The sequence below is a fragment of the Agrilus planipennis genome, unplaced genomic scaffold (genome assembly GCF_000699045.2).
Source record: "Agrilus planipennis isolate EAB-ADULT unplaced genomic scaffold, Apla_2.0 scaffold14, whole genome shotgun sequence".
Taxonomy (NCBI): domain Eukaryota; kingdom Metazoa; phylum Arthropoda; class Insecta; order Coleoptera; family Buprestidae; genus Agrilus; species Agrilus planipennis.
Window position 1 is genome coordinate 1,447,708 of NW_020442313.1, and position 16,477 is coordinate 1,464,184.

General features: G+C 32.8%; 3 protein-coding genes across 6 annotated transcripts in view; 1 reads left to right on the forward strand and 2 right to left on the reverse strand.

The window, feature by feature from the left end:
- Positions 1-2,195, forward strand: part of LOC108737895 (U3 small nucleolar ribonucleoprotein protein IMP4) — a 4,591-nt gene extending 2,396 nt beyond the window's left edge. Inside the window, exons 2-5 of one of the 2 annotated variants that reach the window (XM_018471039.1) lie at positions 937-1,121; positions 1,178-1,472; positions 1,634-1,905; positions 1,974-2,195. In XM_018471039.1, coding sequence (XP_018326541.1) covers positions 937-1,121; positions 1,178-1,472; positions 1,634-1,905; positions 1,974-2,147 — 926 coding nt within the window. In that variant the 3' untranslated portion in view covers positions 2,148-2,195. The remainder of the gene's footprint in view (positions 1-936; positions 1,122-1,177; positions 1,473-1,633; positions 1,906-1,973) is intronic. The other variant, XM_018471050.1, reaches the window with a different exon arrangement.
- Positions 2,196-5,908: 3,713 nt separating this feature from the next.
- LOC108737904 lies at positions 5,909-7,527 on the reverse strand. Of its 3 annotated transcripts, XM_018471106.1 has the most exons (4): positions 7,360-7,527; positions 7,284-7,299; positions 6,289-6,639; positions 5,909-6,007 (listed from the first exon to the last, which is right to left on the reverse strand). In XM_018471106.1, exons 1-4 carry the CDS (start codon positions 7,383-7,385, stop codon positions 5,993-5,995), a joined length of 408 nt encoding a protein of 135 aa, XP_018326608.1. In that variant the 5' UTR covers positions 7,386-7,527; the 3' UTR covers positions 5,909-5,992. The 3 variants fall into 3 exon arrangements, with proteins under 3 accessions (XP_018326608.1, XP_018326591.1, XP_018326600.1); XM_018471089.1 differs by lacking the exon at positions 5,909-6,007 and having other exon boundaries at positions 6,029-6,639; XM_018471098.1 differs by lacking the exons at positions 5,909-6,007; positions 7,360-7,527 and having other exon boundaries at positions 6,029-6,639; positions 7,199-7,287.
- Positions 7,528-10,451: 2,924 nt separating this feature from the next.
- On the reverse strand, positions 10,452-16,016 carry LOC108737896 (keratin-associated protein 10-7-like). The gene is made up of 5 exons (XM_025980079.1): positions 15,805-16,016; positions 15,552-15,741; positions 14,379-14,593; positions 11,177-11,442; positions 10,452-10,520 (listed from the first exon to the last, which is right to left on the reverse strand). The coding sequence occupies exons 1-4, from the start codon at positions 15,861-15,863 to the stop codon at positions 11,178-11,180; spliced, it is 729 nt and encodes a 242-aa protein (XP_025835864.1). The 5' UTR covers positions 15,864-16,016; the 3' UTR covers positions 10,452-10,520; position 11,177.
- Between the last annotated feature and the right edge of the window lie 461 nt (positions 16,017-16,477).

Genomic DNA, 16,477 nt, shown 5'->3' on the forward strand with positions numbered 1-16,477 from the left:
GGAGGTTTCAGTATTAAAGTCCTTTTAATGTTTTTAATGGTGTTTAGGTTTTTATTACTAATTTTGTTTTTTAGTTTTTTTGTAAAAGTAATCTGTGTTTATAGGAAAGAAATGAAAATTTAAGTGGTTCTTGTAGTTTTTAGTTGTTTAATTGAAAAAAGTAACAATAAACTATCAAAAGAACTCTAAACCCATACAACTTTTATAAGGTAATTCATTTATGAAACCCTAAGTACGTGAAGTACAGTATTTTTGTCGTAAGCCCTAAAAGGACACGAAGCACATGTTCAAGCACAAAACATTCAAGCTTTGTCCCGCTCTATTTGAAAATCTGTTTGGTTGGTTGCATACAGCTATTGTAAAAATTACATTAAAAACCCAATACCTACTTCCTTTTTAAGTATTTAAGTAAAACATGTACGTTTGGTTGTCTACGGCGTAATAGGTCTCGAAGCACATTTTAAAGTATAAAGCGTACATTTGATCTATTCTGCTTGATTGGTTGCATACAGCTACTGTAAAAATTACATTAAAAACTCGATCAACACCTACTTTGTTATTAAATATTTTATTAATAACATGTACGTTGGGTTATCTAAAATTCTGTAAAATTTAAAATTCAATTTCCAATTTTAAACATTGTAAAATATTTTATACAATGCACATACTTATGGCTGTCTACGAACTATTAAGATAAAATAAAGATGAGTTTATTTTATTGTTCTTTTTCTTACAAAACCTTCTATTTACTTCAGTAATTAATTAAAATTTAATATTGCAATAAACTTTTAAACCCTTGCTAAAATAAATGATTTTTTGTCATACAAAAGTAAGGCATTTAATATCATTAACGACGAAGTTTTTGAAAGGTGGATTAGTATTATTATGGATTAGTTAAAGAAATTTCGAAATTTAAAGTAACTGGAATTGTTTCAGATTTAGAAGTGACAGGAGTCTCAAGGAGTGGAAGAGTTAGGAAAAAGTCATCAAAACTTGTTGATTTTGAATCATTAGATGAAATTGAGCGACCTCATAAAAGACAGCCACTGACACAACGTAAACCTGAGCCAATGGATTTTAATTCACCAAGAGCTAAAGTATCTCCACATAAACAGGACGAGGTACTTGGACTGATTCATACCAAAATTACTAATCTAAAAAATAAACAAATTAATAGTTTCAGACGTACAAAAAACAAAAAGATGATTTTAGTTACGACGATTTAGATCCACCACCAAGTGGCTCAGACTACGACAGTGACGCTTATGAAGGGGGTACCGGAGATTCGTCGGATGAATCCGAATCCGGAAGCGATTATGATACTAACACTGGAAATAGCGTCGGCTTTCAAAAAATTGACACCGATGGTGAATCTGGACTTAATCATATGTTCATGTCTGAAAAAGAGAAGAAACGGCTCATTATTAAAGACGGAAAGATAATAGGAAGAAATAGGATACCTAAAAGAGATGGTAAAGGATTGTGATTATCTTTCCAGTTTTTATTTTTTTTTTTTTTGGATAGTAATCTTTATTATAAGAACATAAAAACAAATTAATTTCCTGAAGCGATAAAATATTTCAGCCAATTGTGAGATATATATGAAAATATTAATTGAGATTCCATATTATAGACGACATGAAATTTAAAAATACTTCAATAAGTTTAACCAAACCGAATCAAACTAAATTCGTTGCTAAAAAGGCGTCACTTGGGGCATTTACTTCGTTTCAATTGGGAATGCCCAATGTTGGGAACACACAAGTATCGCCACCGAGTCCCAGAGCGAAAGAGGGTAACGCTGTTTATAAAGTTAACGGGATCATGCCCGTAGATGTTGCTGCCCACTTAAAATTACTGGGAGAAAGTTTAACAATTATTGGGGAGAGACTAAAAGAGCACGAGGTAGGCTTTGTATTGGTTGTGGGTTTAAAAGAATATATTTATTTTTCGAAAACAAATTAACCTTTTAGGGTCAAATTGCCGTGTCTGGAAGTCTTTCGGTGTTGTTAGACTCTTTATTATGCGCTCTAGGACCTCTTTTATGTCTCACACAGCAAATCCCAGAACTACACGAAAACAGTTGTACGACTGAGCAGTTGTCTAAAATACTTGATAATGTTGCGTTTATAATGCCAGGATTGTAATAATAATATTAATTTTTGAAAGTACAAATAAAACTTTTTTATGACATGCCTACATTTATATGTCTGCATGATTGAATTTTTCATTTATCAATATTCATTATTATTACAATTAGAAGTAAAAAAGGACATAGTGATTAAAAAAACAGCTATTAATTATGGTAGACTGCGAACAAAGTAAACCTTCGCTTATAGAAACAATATTTTGCTATATCTGTTTTACATTGTTCGTTGCGTTGTGTTATCTGCGTTCTGCCTATACTAAGAATTTTTTTCAATATAAATAACCAAAGTGTCGTAATTGTTATTAAAATGTGCAATTGCTTGCGATTAAACAAAAAAAGGAATTAATTTTTAAAACTGTAAGAGATGCATATGCGTATTTTGGACCAGGTAAAAGAAAAATATTAAATAGTTAGAAGCTTAATCAACGAAATAAAAATGTTATTATGAGTGGTGAAATACCTAGGCAAAAAGCAGAATTAATTCATTTATAAATGATAAACAATTTAAGGCCAGTGAAGCATATCTTTAAAATTAAATATATAATTTGGAATTAGCTTTTAAAAAATTTCTAGGAAAAAATAATCTCTCATCTATAACTTTTGGATTAGTTTGCACGTTTATGTTGTTGTTTATAGATGTTGTTTTATTGTATATCAAAATATAACATTCGTAAACGTGAACAGATCGACAATATGAACAGTTTTTTGTTCATATTATCGAGGGTGGTGCATTATACGTTACTATGGAAAATCAAGTGGTCTGCAGATAAAAAAGAAATACAGCATTCGTTTATTTTTATCAATACTTGATATTATTTACTCCTAATTGTGAAAAGGATTTAAGTGGTCTACGTATAAAAAATGTCTAAATTTTTTATCGTCAAACTAAAAATTATTAGTTTAAAAAAGCTCTCAATTGTGCTTATTATAAAGTTTAATATGTATCTATCAGATTTTAATGTTATTCTATAACATATAAACAAGTTGGAAGATGTCCTAGCAAGGTCATAGTTCCATTCTGATCGAAAAAACACAACAGATAGTGAACGACCGATAAGTAACATCACATTCCTTTTCGCGTTTACAGTACTAAATGTTCGCGAAGTGTTTATCTATTTAATTTATAAAAATGATTAATCGGAAGTTTGTCAAAAGAATATGAATAATTTGAATGACATTTGTACTCACAATCAGTGTTGTAATTTTTATTGTGGTTGCACTCGACCGGACTTATTAGGTCTATACTTTTGTTTCATGAATTAATACACATAAGTAAATAACATTTAATAACGTTGATCTTTCAATTAACTTTAGCAGTTTTTTAAAACATTTTTTATTTCTTTTCGAAACGAACAATTTTTGTGTGAACACAATAAATTTCGTACTACATCTTTAAATAAAGTGCATTACGAAACATAAGATGCATATCAAACGAAAAATTCGTCTATTAATGGAATATTCGTCCAACAACAGTTTCGAGAGTAAATGGCGCGCTAAGGTAAGTCAATCTTTATTTCTTATAGAAAATAATATCTGTGAATCTTTAGAATCGACACTTCAGACAAAAATTAGTTAACTTAAAACACTTATCTCTGATGTATGGCATTTAACCCTTGGTGCATAGAAGTTCATACGTGCCAATTTCTCTTTCTTGAATAGCAAATTTGTTTACCCAAAGAACTTAATGTGAATTAGACAGGATCTTTTTGACGTATGTGGTCAGTTTATAATGTGAGGTTTGTAATATTTGTTACGTTACCATTTTAATGAGAGCCGAATTGACCAGTTGGGACCCAATTTGAAGCTCGATCGGCCGGCCAGTTGCTTAGGCAATACACTTGCGAATAAAAATAAATATTTAAATGAAAGGGCCACTGCATTTTACAATACTTGATCCGATTTTATTTTCCATTCCGGTCCTGTATTTAATCTCAAATTAAAATAATAATTTGACGATAGCCGATACAGTATTAAATAAAATTAATAAATTAATTAAATTAGAGAAACTTAGAAAATGATAGGGGACCATCACAGGGCGAGTGAAGACGGCAAATCGCCTCATCACCCTGTTTTATTCGCTTCTCGTGATCTTGAATTCCCTGATTCTTTGATCTGACTCCCCACGATTATTATTATTGGTACCGCTGTTTAAATCATTGCTAATTCATCTGCTAATCCAGTAGTAGTATTAAGCGTTTTTATAGATTTGCAGCGTGCGTTCGAAACCATTGATCGTGAGATTTTAGTAAAGAAACTTGCGTTATATGGGGTAAAAGGTAGGGCATTAGATTGGATTAAAGACTATCTAACCGACAGGTATTATAAAACTAGAATACATTGTAATGTGTCAAATAAGATAGAAAGCAACATGGGTGTTCCGCAGGGCAGTGTATTGGGTCCTCTTCTATTTCTTATATATGTTAATGAAATGCAAGAAGTTTTTCAAGGCTCAGTTGTAAATCTATTTGCGGATGATACTGTCATTTGTGTGTCCGGAAATAATTTTGTGGAAATATATAATATATTAAATAAGGAGCTTGAAATACTGAATAATTGGTTATGTCAGAATAAACTAAAATTAAATTTAAAGAAAACAAAATGTATGGTGTTTGGTACTAGAGTAAATTGTAGGAAGTATTCAGATTTAGGTTTGATAATAAAAATGAACAATGTAGAAATCAACTACGTGTCCGAAATTAAATACTTGGGAGTTGTATTAGATCCGCAAGTAAATTTTTCGAAGCATATTGATTATTTATGTAAAAAGTTGGCTAAAAAAATTGGCTTCTTTTGTAGAATTTCGAAATATCTATCGCAGTGGACAAAAACAATTGTGTACAATACTATAATAATGCCCCATTTTAATTATTGTTCCTCCTTATTGATTTCGTGTACAAAAGATTGTATACATAGATTACAAGTACAGCAAAATAAAGTTATGCGTATTATATTGGGATGCAATAGATATACACCGATAAAATTAATGTTGCATATGTTAAACTGGCTGACTGTTGAACAAAGTGTTAAGAGGGCTAATTTAATTTTAATTTATAAAATTCGGACAGGTCAAATGCCACAATATTTGAATAACTTTATTAGAAAACGGTCGGAAATTCACTTACACAATACCAGATTTAGATCAGATTATGATTTACCATGTGTTAAAACTAAATTACTTCAGAAAACATTGTTCTTTGAAGGGGTTTCACTTTTTAACGCTCTCCCTGAGACACTAAAGGGAGCTACGAGTTTAAGGAGTTTCAAAAGGGGGATTTTTGAATACTTAAAAATTAATTGTTAAGAATAAAATGTATTTTCTGTTATGTATTAGCAATATGCTAAAATGCTAAATAAATAAAAAAAAAATAAATAAACAAATAATTTAGATATACCAGCAACTCAAGTAGGAGTTTATGGGTAGTATGTAACAAATACTATAAATTAAATTTAACGTAGTTATTGCGAAAGTTTTTGAGTGTTTTAAGTATAAGGTTGTCATGAAATTATTACCAGAAAATGAAAATAATGTGTAAAGTAAATATCTTTTTTGTCATTTTTACTATTCAAACGATCACCATTAACGGTAAACTAAGTTTCATTTTGTATTTCCTGTGCTATACTGAGGATACTCTGTGAAATGAAATCAAAAGTCTTTGCTAATAAGAGATGCGATAGTTATAAGCAGACTTATTAGATAAGAACCGTATTTATCTTTAGGCATCGATCGGAAAGGGCTTGCGCCTTTATTAAAGTAATCTATATGTTTTATGGTTTTATTTTATTCAGCTTTTATTACGTATAATCATTGAATAACACCATTTCAAAATGAACTTCCATCACAGATTATGACTGATTGTCCTGTAGAAAAAAAGATTTAAATCACATTAATTACTTTGATATACTTATTTAATCCTACATGAGAAAATTATTTATTAAAATTAAAAATTTGTCTACAAAAAGACGTTCTGGCAAGAAGGAATTTAATTTATTTAAGGAAAGCGCCCAGAAGGTTTTATTCCTGGGGGATGATTATAGCAATGTGCCCGACAGGGGTCATCGTAGAGACAGGGTGCCTCTTTAGACTTCCAAAGCTTACAGCCAACTTTACAAACACCATCGTTTGCATCCTCTTTATTTACCTTTGATGTTCCCATTTGTATCGGGCAAGGAAAAATTTTTACTGTCCAATTTCCATGCTCACAACAAGGATTCGGAGGGACCAGTTTCATATCGCAGGGTTTTATGCCTGGTGGCAGAGCTACGGGAATGTCGATACTGAAGGGAGGCTTTTCTGATTTTTCTCCTTTGTTCCTTTGTGGCTTATAATTTTCACATGTGGGCTTTTGTCCATCAACAGTCTGACCCTTATCGCGGTTAGGATCTTGAGAAGATGATGTGGTTGGTGTTTTGGGTCGACTGATTATGTTGTAGCCGTTGTAAAAATTGTCGTAACGACTGGCTATTCTTTCTTCAGGTGTTAAAAGTGACGACTGAAATATTTAATGATGTTTTAGAATGAAATAAACATTAAAACTTGTACGCATATCATTGTACTAAAACACACCCCGTTACAATTTACTATAGATATTGTTTTACCTCACCTTTTCTACTTCAGCTTTTGAGAATGCCTCTGTGTGGTGAAACAATATTGTATTGCTTCTTATCAAATTTTGTTAAAGTTTAAAGTTTATTTCATTCTGATAAGTCATTATGAAAATTATCTTTCATTAATACAATCGACTATTTTAATTAATTGTGTTTTAATTTAAACTATTGGGGCCTAACAAATGGAAAGAGTCTAAAACACATGACGCAGATGAGGGAGATTTTTTGTAATAGGTATTTGTACAAATGGAATTTTGCTGCAATGGATGGGCTAAGGACAAAATGCATAATGCATTAATTAGAGGTTTTTTCAATCTATTTATCTTGATAAAATCTCCTAAATAGAGGCGAAACGTCGGTGTTGTTTCTTCACCATTATATAAGCTTTCCAACCCTTAATAACCTAGATTCTTTATTTAGTCTTATTAATATACTATGTATTACCATATCAGTCTATCTGCGTATATACATATAATATGGGTACGTATGGTAGCCATGTTAGCCCTAATAAGGATAATTTTTTACTTACTGGTAATGGACAGGACCTGAAAAGCGAAAGTAGTAATTAAGATTGAAGAAAAAATACGGATTTATATGAAATTCACCTATCGTCCATTTTTTCTGGACGCATTTTTTATTGTGAAGCTAAGTGTTTTAAATCACAAGAATTTTGTATCGATAAATCGAAATAAATACGTGTTTAACTGTATACTTTCAAATTTAGACTACATTTGCATGTCAAACTGGACCTTTTTAATTAATTTGTGACATAATTAAAATACCACAGAAACATTATTGCTGTGATTTTTATAAGGACGAGGCATCTTTGTTAATTGGGAAAACTATTCGTATTTTTTTTTATAAAAGGCAATTAAGTCATGTATTGTTTAAACAAGATTCAAAAAAATTGGTAAAGATTTTCGTAGTCAGTTGGTGAACTGGCGCTGTCCTGATTCAGGTCTAAATATCGTCCTAGGTTGGAGTCGCTTCCTAACGTTTCGTATGCAGAAGTGACAAGTTTCTTCTATTACTGATGCTGGATGCAGACTAAATTTTATTTTTAGACCCGAATCAATACAGATCTGTTCAAGATTCAAAAAATTGTTTCTCCTATTTGAAATCTTCTAAATAAAATATCGGTAAAGGTCTAGAATCTAGATGATGGCTCCCCTTCCGAGGTGGGGGTGGGGGAATCGAAAGTGGAGGTCTCCCCCACCACTGTTCCATAAAAAGTTCTTGTCGGTCTCGCCCCCATAAAAAGTTATAGGGGTTCAAAGTTAATAAATATGCCAATTTTTACACATTTCTAGGCAGGTAAATATTTATATAGTCATTCTTAAACAATATTGAAAGGTAAAACTAATGAAAAATACATAAAAATATTGAGAAAGTTATATAAAACATTATTTAAATATCTTTATCAATGGGGTAGGTTAGGTTAGGTTATCGGGTTTTGTTCAAGTGACCACCCTCTTTCGATCCCCCACCTCCACCCGCTTGAAAAATTTTTTTTATTGAATTTTATTTGAATTATAGTGTATGAAAATTGTCAAAATAATCAACTTTCAACCCCCATAACTTTTTATGGGGGTGAGACCGCCGCAAATTTTTTATGGGGTTTTACTCAGGAAACCACTCTCTTTCGATTCCCCTACCCCCACCCCCTTCGGGGGTGAGGGCCATCATCTACACGTTTACCTAAAATATCTTTTATGTTTCAAGAAATGTTTATTATGATATATTTCTGCTTAAGATGTCCTTATCAAGAGTACAAATATTATACTAATGTTCTATAGTGTACAACGGTCTAAAACCCCTAAAATTAAAACAATAATGTAATACTTACTGATAGAGAATTTATTGGTAACTAGATTTTACCCGCCGTTAAGTTCGTGTTGATGCCCCAAATACTTATTAAAAATTATTGTTGACGACTACATAAAAATTAATTTTTCTATCCCTCGGGGACAGCATTTCTTCTTTTGGATAAAAGGTACCCTATGTCCTTTCCTGAAAACCCTGACAGTGTGTCCGCAAAATTACATGATGATTGGTTGAGTTAGACAAACAAACAGACAGACTTCGACTTACTATCCTAGGAAGAAGAACTCCTGAAGATGTCCATGCTTGTCGACGAAACGTTGAGAGCAAAATACTCGGAACGACGGCCACAGAGCCCGAAAAATGACACGATGGCCGCGAAAGCTTGAATAATTTGTTTTTAATATTAGAATATTCAAAAAACCTAAGGGCGTCCAACAACAAATTTATTCGAGGTTTCCCATTACTTTTTGGCGTGTTACCATTAATGTATTTATTTATTTTATGTTTGTGTTTGATTTATATTTAACAGAGGGTTTCAGCGTTTTTTAGAAAATTAATAATTGTCAATTTTTGGAAATTTAACAGATGGGATTACATTTTCTTTACATTTTTCAACATTTCCGTTTTTATTTAATTGAATATAAGAAATTTGAGAACACAGTTCCAAATACACTGTATCCAAGGGCGATCTTACCCCCCCACCCCTAACTTATGAATCTCGTTAAGTCCCTGATTGTATTTTGATAAAACGTTATTTTAAAAAAGAAGTATTTATTGTAAAAAAAAACAATCACAAAACCAAAAACAAGACGTACAGACAAAAGGTACACAAGACATTACAAATACATAATCAAATAGGACAAAACATTTTACCGTAACAGGTAACAGATAAATACACAAGACACAAGTGATACGTAGAACTCTTCTTCCTCCTTAAAAAAAAGTTGATTCCTAAAACAAAAATAGGTACAGTAAAATCGCCATAGTGCAAACCATAAAATACAACAGCTGTTAAGTTATTGAAATGAAGATAGTTTCTTTTTATTTTTATCTTATTTTTGATATTTAATAATGGTTAATATATCAAATATTAATGTGGAAATTCATTTTTTGTCATATTAGCGCGGAAAGCTCGTTTTGCGTGCAATGAAATAGGGAAGAAATGGCCTCTTTTCAGCCGTGTTTTAGCAGATTTTAGTCGGGAGGAGCATGCGCAAAAATCAGTTGTTCAATGACAGTGTCTTTCTAACCTCTAAATCTTACTCTTATTTCGCCAACCATCAATTTAATGACGAGCTTTTCGCACAAACATGACAATAAATAGTATACGTACCTCGGAAAGAAACAGGGTTGTGTCAGACTGCATGTAGCAATTCACATGCCCTGTTTCTTCCCTCGATACGTAATGTACTATTCCATTTATACCAACTATAAATTACTTTTTATTTAGATACTTCCCAACTGATCACTTTGTTAATGACGTTTCGTGGTCAAAATTATAACTTCTTTCACACCTTCCGAATGTCTAGTTGGCAGAGTTGCACAAATTGAAAATATATTTAGAAAGCATACAAACGAGTTCTTAGGGGCTGTAAGAGGGATTAATTAATAGAGCAGTTTGCTCATTTTACTAATGAAACTGATACTGTCCCGGCAAGTAAATAGTCTAACAAAAAAAATGGTAATAGTTAAAGCAGTAGAAACTCGACAATCTGCGTTTTTAGGTTTTCAGATTAAAAATAAAATAAAGTAAAATTTAAAAAAGTTATTTTAAAGACAATTTAAAGTGAAAAAAATTTGACGTTTTCTATTGTCAATACGACCAAAATTTTAGTTTTGATGTCAACTTTAACATCAACTGTCACTAATTTANTAACAGATAAATACACAAGACACAAGTGATACGTAGAACTCTTCTTCCTCCTTAAAAAAAAGTTGATTCCTAAAACAAAAATAGGTACAGTAAAATCGCCATAGTGCAAACCATAAAATACAACAGCTGTTAAGTTATTGAAATGAAGATAGTTTCTTTTTATTTTTATCTTATTTTTGATATTTAGCAGAAAATCTAAATTAATTTTTCTCATACAACATTCTTCATAGGACAACATCTCCCATTTCGTCTTCTTCCTCTGGGTCTGTCACTTATACAAAATATCTACTACTACATGCTAAAGTAATCACAAATAAATTATTTCTTTTTTCCAATGTTTTTAATTTTTAACGAAACCAAAGAAAAAGGAACCACATTAACATACAATTAGAAACTCCTCCTTTACTAAATATATGACATTGTTAGTTACTAAAAGTGGTTAATGTTAATATGCAATATTAATTTTAAATAATTTTTCGTTTTTTCTCGCCGGGAATCGAACCCGGGACCTTTGGTTTTACGCATAAATGCTCTGACCACGTTGTTGCTGTTGTCATCTCTCGTGAGAGCATTGGTGCGTAAAGCCAAAAGTCCCGGGTTCGATTCCCGGCGAGGATGTGACAACAGCAACAAAAATATTTTCCTCATTAATTTGAGGAAGTTTATAGTGGATAAAAAATCGAAAACTGATTTCAAATTAATATTGCATATCCTCCTTTACTTACCTTAGCATGTGCCCTTCTTCTTTTTATATTCAAAAATACAACCCGTTGGTTTCATTCCTGGTGGATGATTGAAACATTGTGCTTTACAAGGACAATCGTACAGACAAGGGCCTCCGGGTGGAGACCAATGCAGACATCCTGGTCTGCAGCAGGGACCTGGTCGATAAACGTTGTCGGTCTTTTTCTTAGGTTCCGGTTTACATGGGTATATTTTTGCCGTCCATAATGCGCAAGGATCGCCCGGATTAGACGGTGTTAGTAACATCCTTAAATAAACAAATTCGTAATAGAAAAGCGGTCGATACAAAGGCTAATATGCCTATGTAGAGTTTTAAAGATCTTTTAAAAATAGTCTACGGACAGGAAAAGTTTAAAGCAATTGATTAAAAAATCCGTGGATGAAAAGGTGTAGGAGAAAAAAGAACGTTGTGCAAGTCAATGAAGAAAAGGAGAGATAGGATATGGTAGGACACTTTTTGAGTCATGAAAGACTATTTAGAGACATATTAGAAGGGGAAACAGAGAAGCCAGACGAAAATCTAGATTAGATTACTGTTCGCAAAAAGTTAGGGATTTTGGATGTTCCAGTATATTGTTTTCTAGAAAACTTATTCCTTCGTAAATTTACTATGTGATAATTATAGTGAGATAAAAATAATGCAATATACGAGCCAAATGAATATAAAGCAAATATTTTTCACCCACACGGAGAAAACGAAAAACGAAAACGAAAAGTGATATTTACAGTTTATCCCACTAGTCCGTTGCTTCGTAAGCGAAAGTAATAAAAATTACAATTTGGACGTGAATTTGTAAAAATAAAATCCCAGCAGAAATAAATTTACTAGGTATTTTACCTGATATTACAAATTTAATTGTAATAATTAAGAAACTTGAAATAATTTTTAAAGAAACATGTCTAAAATTGAGATTATTGCAAGTAACCTAATAAATTCAACTATTTCTACGGCAAATACAGTAATTTATAATCCCAAATTGTTAAATTCTACTTTGCAGTATAAGGAGTTAACAATGTTCAATCAGCCTTCNTTGTAGAACAAACAGAATAGCTCAAAACCCCAACGCCAAAACACGACACTGTAGTTGTCCGAAGCACTTTTCGGTAACAAAGTTACCTTCTTCAGTAACGTTTCGACATAATCACTTTGACGATGGAAGCATTTGTCGTAAGTATAGACATGTTTTCCAATATCTCCATACAATGGTGCTGCTAATAAATTTGTTTTGGTATTACCTTGAAGTTCCTCGTTATTGTAGAAGTGAACAAATCAAGGAAAAGAGTAAAGTGATATCCATCTCCATACTAACGAGGAACTTACAGGTAATGCCAAAAAAAATTTATTAGCTGCTACATTGTATGGAGGTATCGGAAAACATGTCTATACTTATGACAAATTATGGAGTGAACAAATCAAGAAAAAGATGGATGTCACTCGGCTCTGACTTTCGGAATTATTTTGATCCTTAACAATACCCATAGTCAAAGTGTTCGTGGAACTCAACGGTTCTTTAGACAATTTCAATGCTACATTTTTGACCAGCCGATATACAGTCGCGTTCTAGCTTCCAGTGGTTTCCATACTTTCCCTAAATTGAAGATAGAGCTTGTAAGGGTATTGTTATCATGCGAATGAGGTGCTCAAAAATAACGTCAAGACGTCATTGACGGTAACATTTTATGAAGGGGAAATTGGAAAACTTGTCTACGGATATGTCAAATTACTTAATCCTCAAGGAAATAACCAAAAGTGTATATAACTTTTTAAGTAATACGTAAATCTTTTTATTCGTTCCTAGATCATGATGTATCGGATGCTGAAAAACACCGATCCTCATATACGAGGGTGGATTGATAAGTTTCCGGCCTGACCAAGAAAAACAAGGTTTTTAAAAATTTTTTTTTTTTATTTCTCAACATAATCTCCTCCAAGGCTGATACATTTCTCATAGCGGTGTTCCAGTCTATTAATGCCATCTCTATAGACTGATTCGTCAAGCTCCTCAAAATAACCATTTACAGCTTCGATTACTTCTTCATTGTCCGCAAATCTCTTACCGCCAAGCCATTTTTTGAGATTAGGGAACAGAAAATAGTCACTCGGGGCTAGGTCTGGAGAGTAAGGAGGGTGCGGCATCAATTCAAACTTTAGATCGTTGATTTTAGCCGTCGCAACGATTGACGTGTGCGCTGGTGCGTTATCGTGATGAAACAAGATTTTTTTCTTCGCCAGATGAGGTCGTTTAATTTTCACCTCGTGGCTCAAACGTTGCAATAAGTCTGCGTAGTATTGACCAGTGATAGTATTACCCTTTGCAAGGTAATCAATGTATATAATACCTCTTGCATCCCAAAAAACAGTAGCCATAACCTTGTTCGCCGAAAAAATTGTTTTTGCCTTCTTTGGAGTTGGTTCCCCTGGTCCAATCCACTGTTTAGACTGTTCTTTGGTTTCAGGAGTGTAGTGGTGGACCCACGTTTCGTCAACGGTTACGAATCGACGCAAAAATTCGCTTGGATTACGCTTATACAATGACAAATTTGCGGTAGAAATGTTTTTTCGAATCAATTTTTGGTCGACTGTTAGCAAACGCGGCACCCATCTTGCACAGAGCTTTTCCATATGCAAATGTTGGTGCAAAATATGTTGCACACGTTCATATGACATCTTACAGGTCTCAGCTATCTCACGCACTTTCAATCTGCGGTCTCCCAGCACTATTTGATGAATTTTTTCGATCATATCTGGAGTTGTGACCTCAACGGGGCGTCCTGAGCGAGGCCCATCAGAGGTGCTCACACGACCCTTTTTAAACTCGGAAACCCACTGCTTAACGGTTGAATATGACGGGGAGGATGTCCCCAGTGTTGAGTCCATCTCTTTTTTAATTTCCTTCGGCGTTAACCCCTTCAAATAAAAGTATTTGATGACAGCACGATTTTCCTGCTTTTCCATTTTTACGAAAACCACAGAGGCGTCTTGTTCAGCGTGCTGTCAAACCTACACTAGCAAGGAGATCGGGCTGAAACTATAGCTACAAGCTATCCAAGGATGGTACTATAGAATGTCACCTCAAGGTAGGCCTAGTGGCGTCATCTCTTGGTTAGGCCGGAAACTTATCAATCCACCCTCGTATTAACTTTCATGTTAAAGATTTTTTGTTTAATTTTCACGAAGCTTACTCGCATGGTTTAAAACCTCTGGGACAACCAGGCGCGTCGCAACAGCACTTTTTCATTTTCATGTAATCATCACAACATTTCCCCTTGTTAGATTTGTATACTGGCTCAACCTTACATTTTACTCTATCACCAGGGCTACACAAACCAACGTTATACCCATTGTAGAAATTATCAATTCTCTTGTCTTCTCTTTCAAAGGGGGTTAACGGTTTTGGCTGAAAAATATTAAATAAATTATTGTTTTAATTGTAACAACATGTATGTAGGTATATAAAAGTTAGAGGAGATAAATCAATCAATCATCGAGTTTTTATAACTATCGATACTATTTTCTTTAAAAGTCATGAAAAGCTTGCATGTATGACTTATGAATTATTTAAAAAAGTTTCATATTAAATGAGCAAGGCCAAGACTTAATACGAAAGACCAAGACCAAGACTGAGACTAGAAGGAGCTATTTAGGCGTGATGAAGACCAAAAACAATTAGGCGAGACCAAGAGCAAGACTTATACCAAGACTAGGACGGTCTTGGTCTGGACTCACTCATCACAAGTTTAAATGTGTGTACTTATATGTTTTATTTAAGGGTAAAGGAGATTTGTAAGGATAAAAATATTTTTATTTTTTCACTTAATCTTTCAACGAATGTACTTCGACATTACGTAAGAAGTTGCAATTATTCTTTATTTCGAAAGTTTTAGGTAGTGCTTTTTAAGTTTTCTTCTCTTTACATATGTATTACTTACTTAAAATATTCCGATTAGAACTAATTAATTAATTTCTTTACTTTTTGACTATTCTTCCTTAGCATAAAATGATAAATTAAGGATTTTGCATAAGTAGACATCGACGTATTGTGCTAAAATCATTCAAAGAGAGTTTGCGATATTTTTCCGTGTATATTAATTTAAGAAAGAATGGAGATAGCAGTGATTTATACATTCTTTAAAATTTACACCCTTGAATAATGTAAATCGCCTTGGCAGGAAACGCTGATACAATTTGAAACGTCCCAACTGTTAATCATGCCAAAATGTTCACCTAAATTTGTAGTAAAACAATTGACTTTTAAGATTCCTATGTTATGCATAAGATTGGTAAATATTTTTTTTTATTTTAAAAATTGTAGTCATTCTCCGGTTGCAATATTAATTTCGTATGCATGTGCTTACTTTTGGTCTACAAGGTAATTGTAAGGGTCTGACAGGTTCTGGGCGGTAGGGTAACGGGCCAGGTAGAGGGCAACAACCAAGGTAAACTTGGGCATAAGGAGGGTAGCAAAGTGGATTACAGTCCGCGGGGTTGCAACATGCAGGTGGACAGCAAGGAGGCGGACAAGGGGGACAGCAGGGCCCACAACCCCTATTATTAATTAAATTATGTCAAGAAAAATCGAAGCAAATATTGTTATGGCGTTCAACTTACCCGCAATCATCTATTTCACGAATTATACATTTCATTTGATCCAATACTGTTACCCCCATGTTCGGTAATTTTAGCAAAGTATTCCCCCGACGAAAAATTTAGAAAACCAAAATGTTTTCACATTCAATTTGGAAAAATGAGAAATAAATTATGACCTAAACTAACGCGCGCATGACAATTTCAAAAATTTTGTTTATTGACTAAACTGTTTCATGGTTACACAGGTAAATTTTTTTTTATTATTCGTCATCTACGTATTAATCATAAAAATGGGAAGAAAATAATAAACTGGATTGTGTTTATTTTTATTTATCAGCTGCAGTAAATTGTAAATGCAGAAACGAGAGCTACAAAAACTTAAATTAAAGTCAAACTTGTATCTCCCTTTTGTATATTGTTCAATTTCTTCCAATCAATCAATCAATATATATATATATTAGGGCGCTACAAACAAAATTTTTAACTTTTTTTTCTAACTCTTACACCCTCAAATGTCGGGGTCGCTATTTTTATTTTAGTTTCCCATTTAATTAACATAGGAAAAATTCTTTTTTGTTTTAAATTGAATTTACACATAATTTACGCAATTTTTCCCAAAAAACCGTTTCATATTCTCAAAGTTGAGTCTTTCAGCTTTACAAAACTCTAAGACAAAGTATGATTATCTTTACAA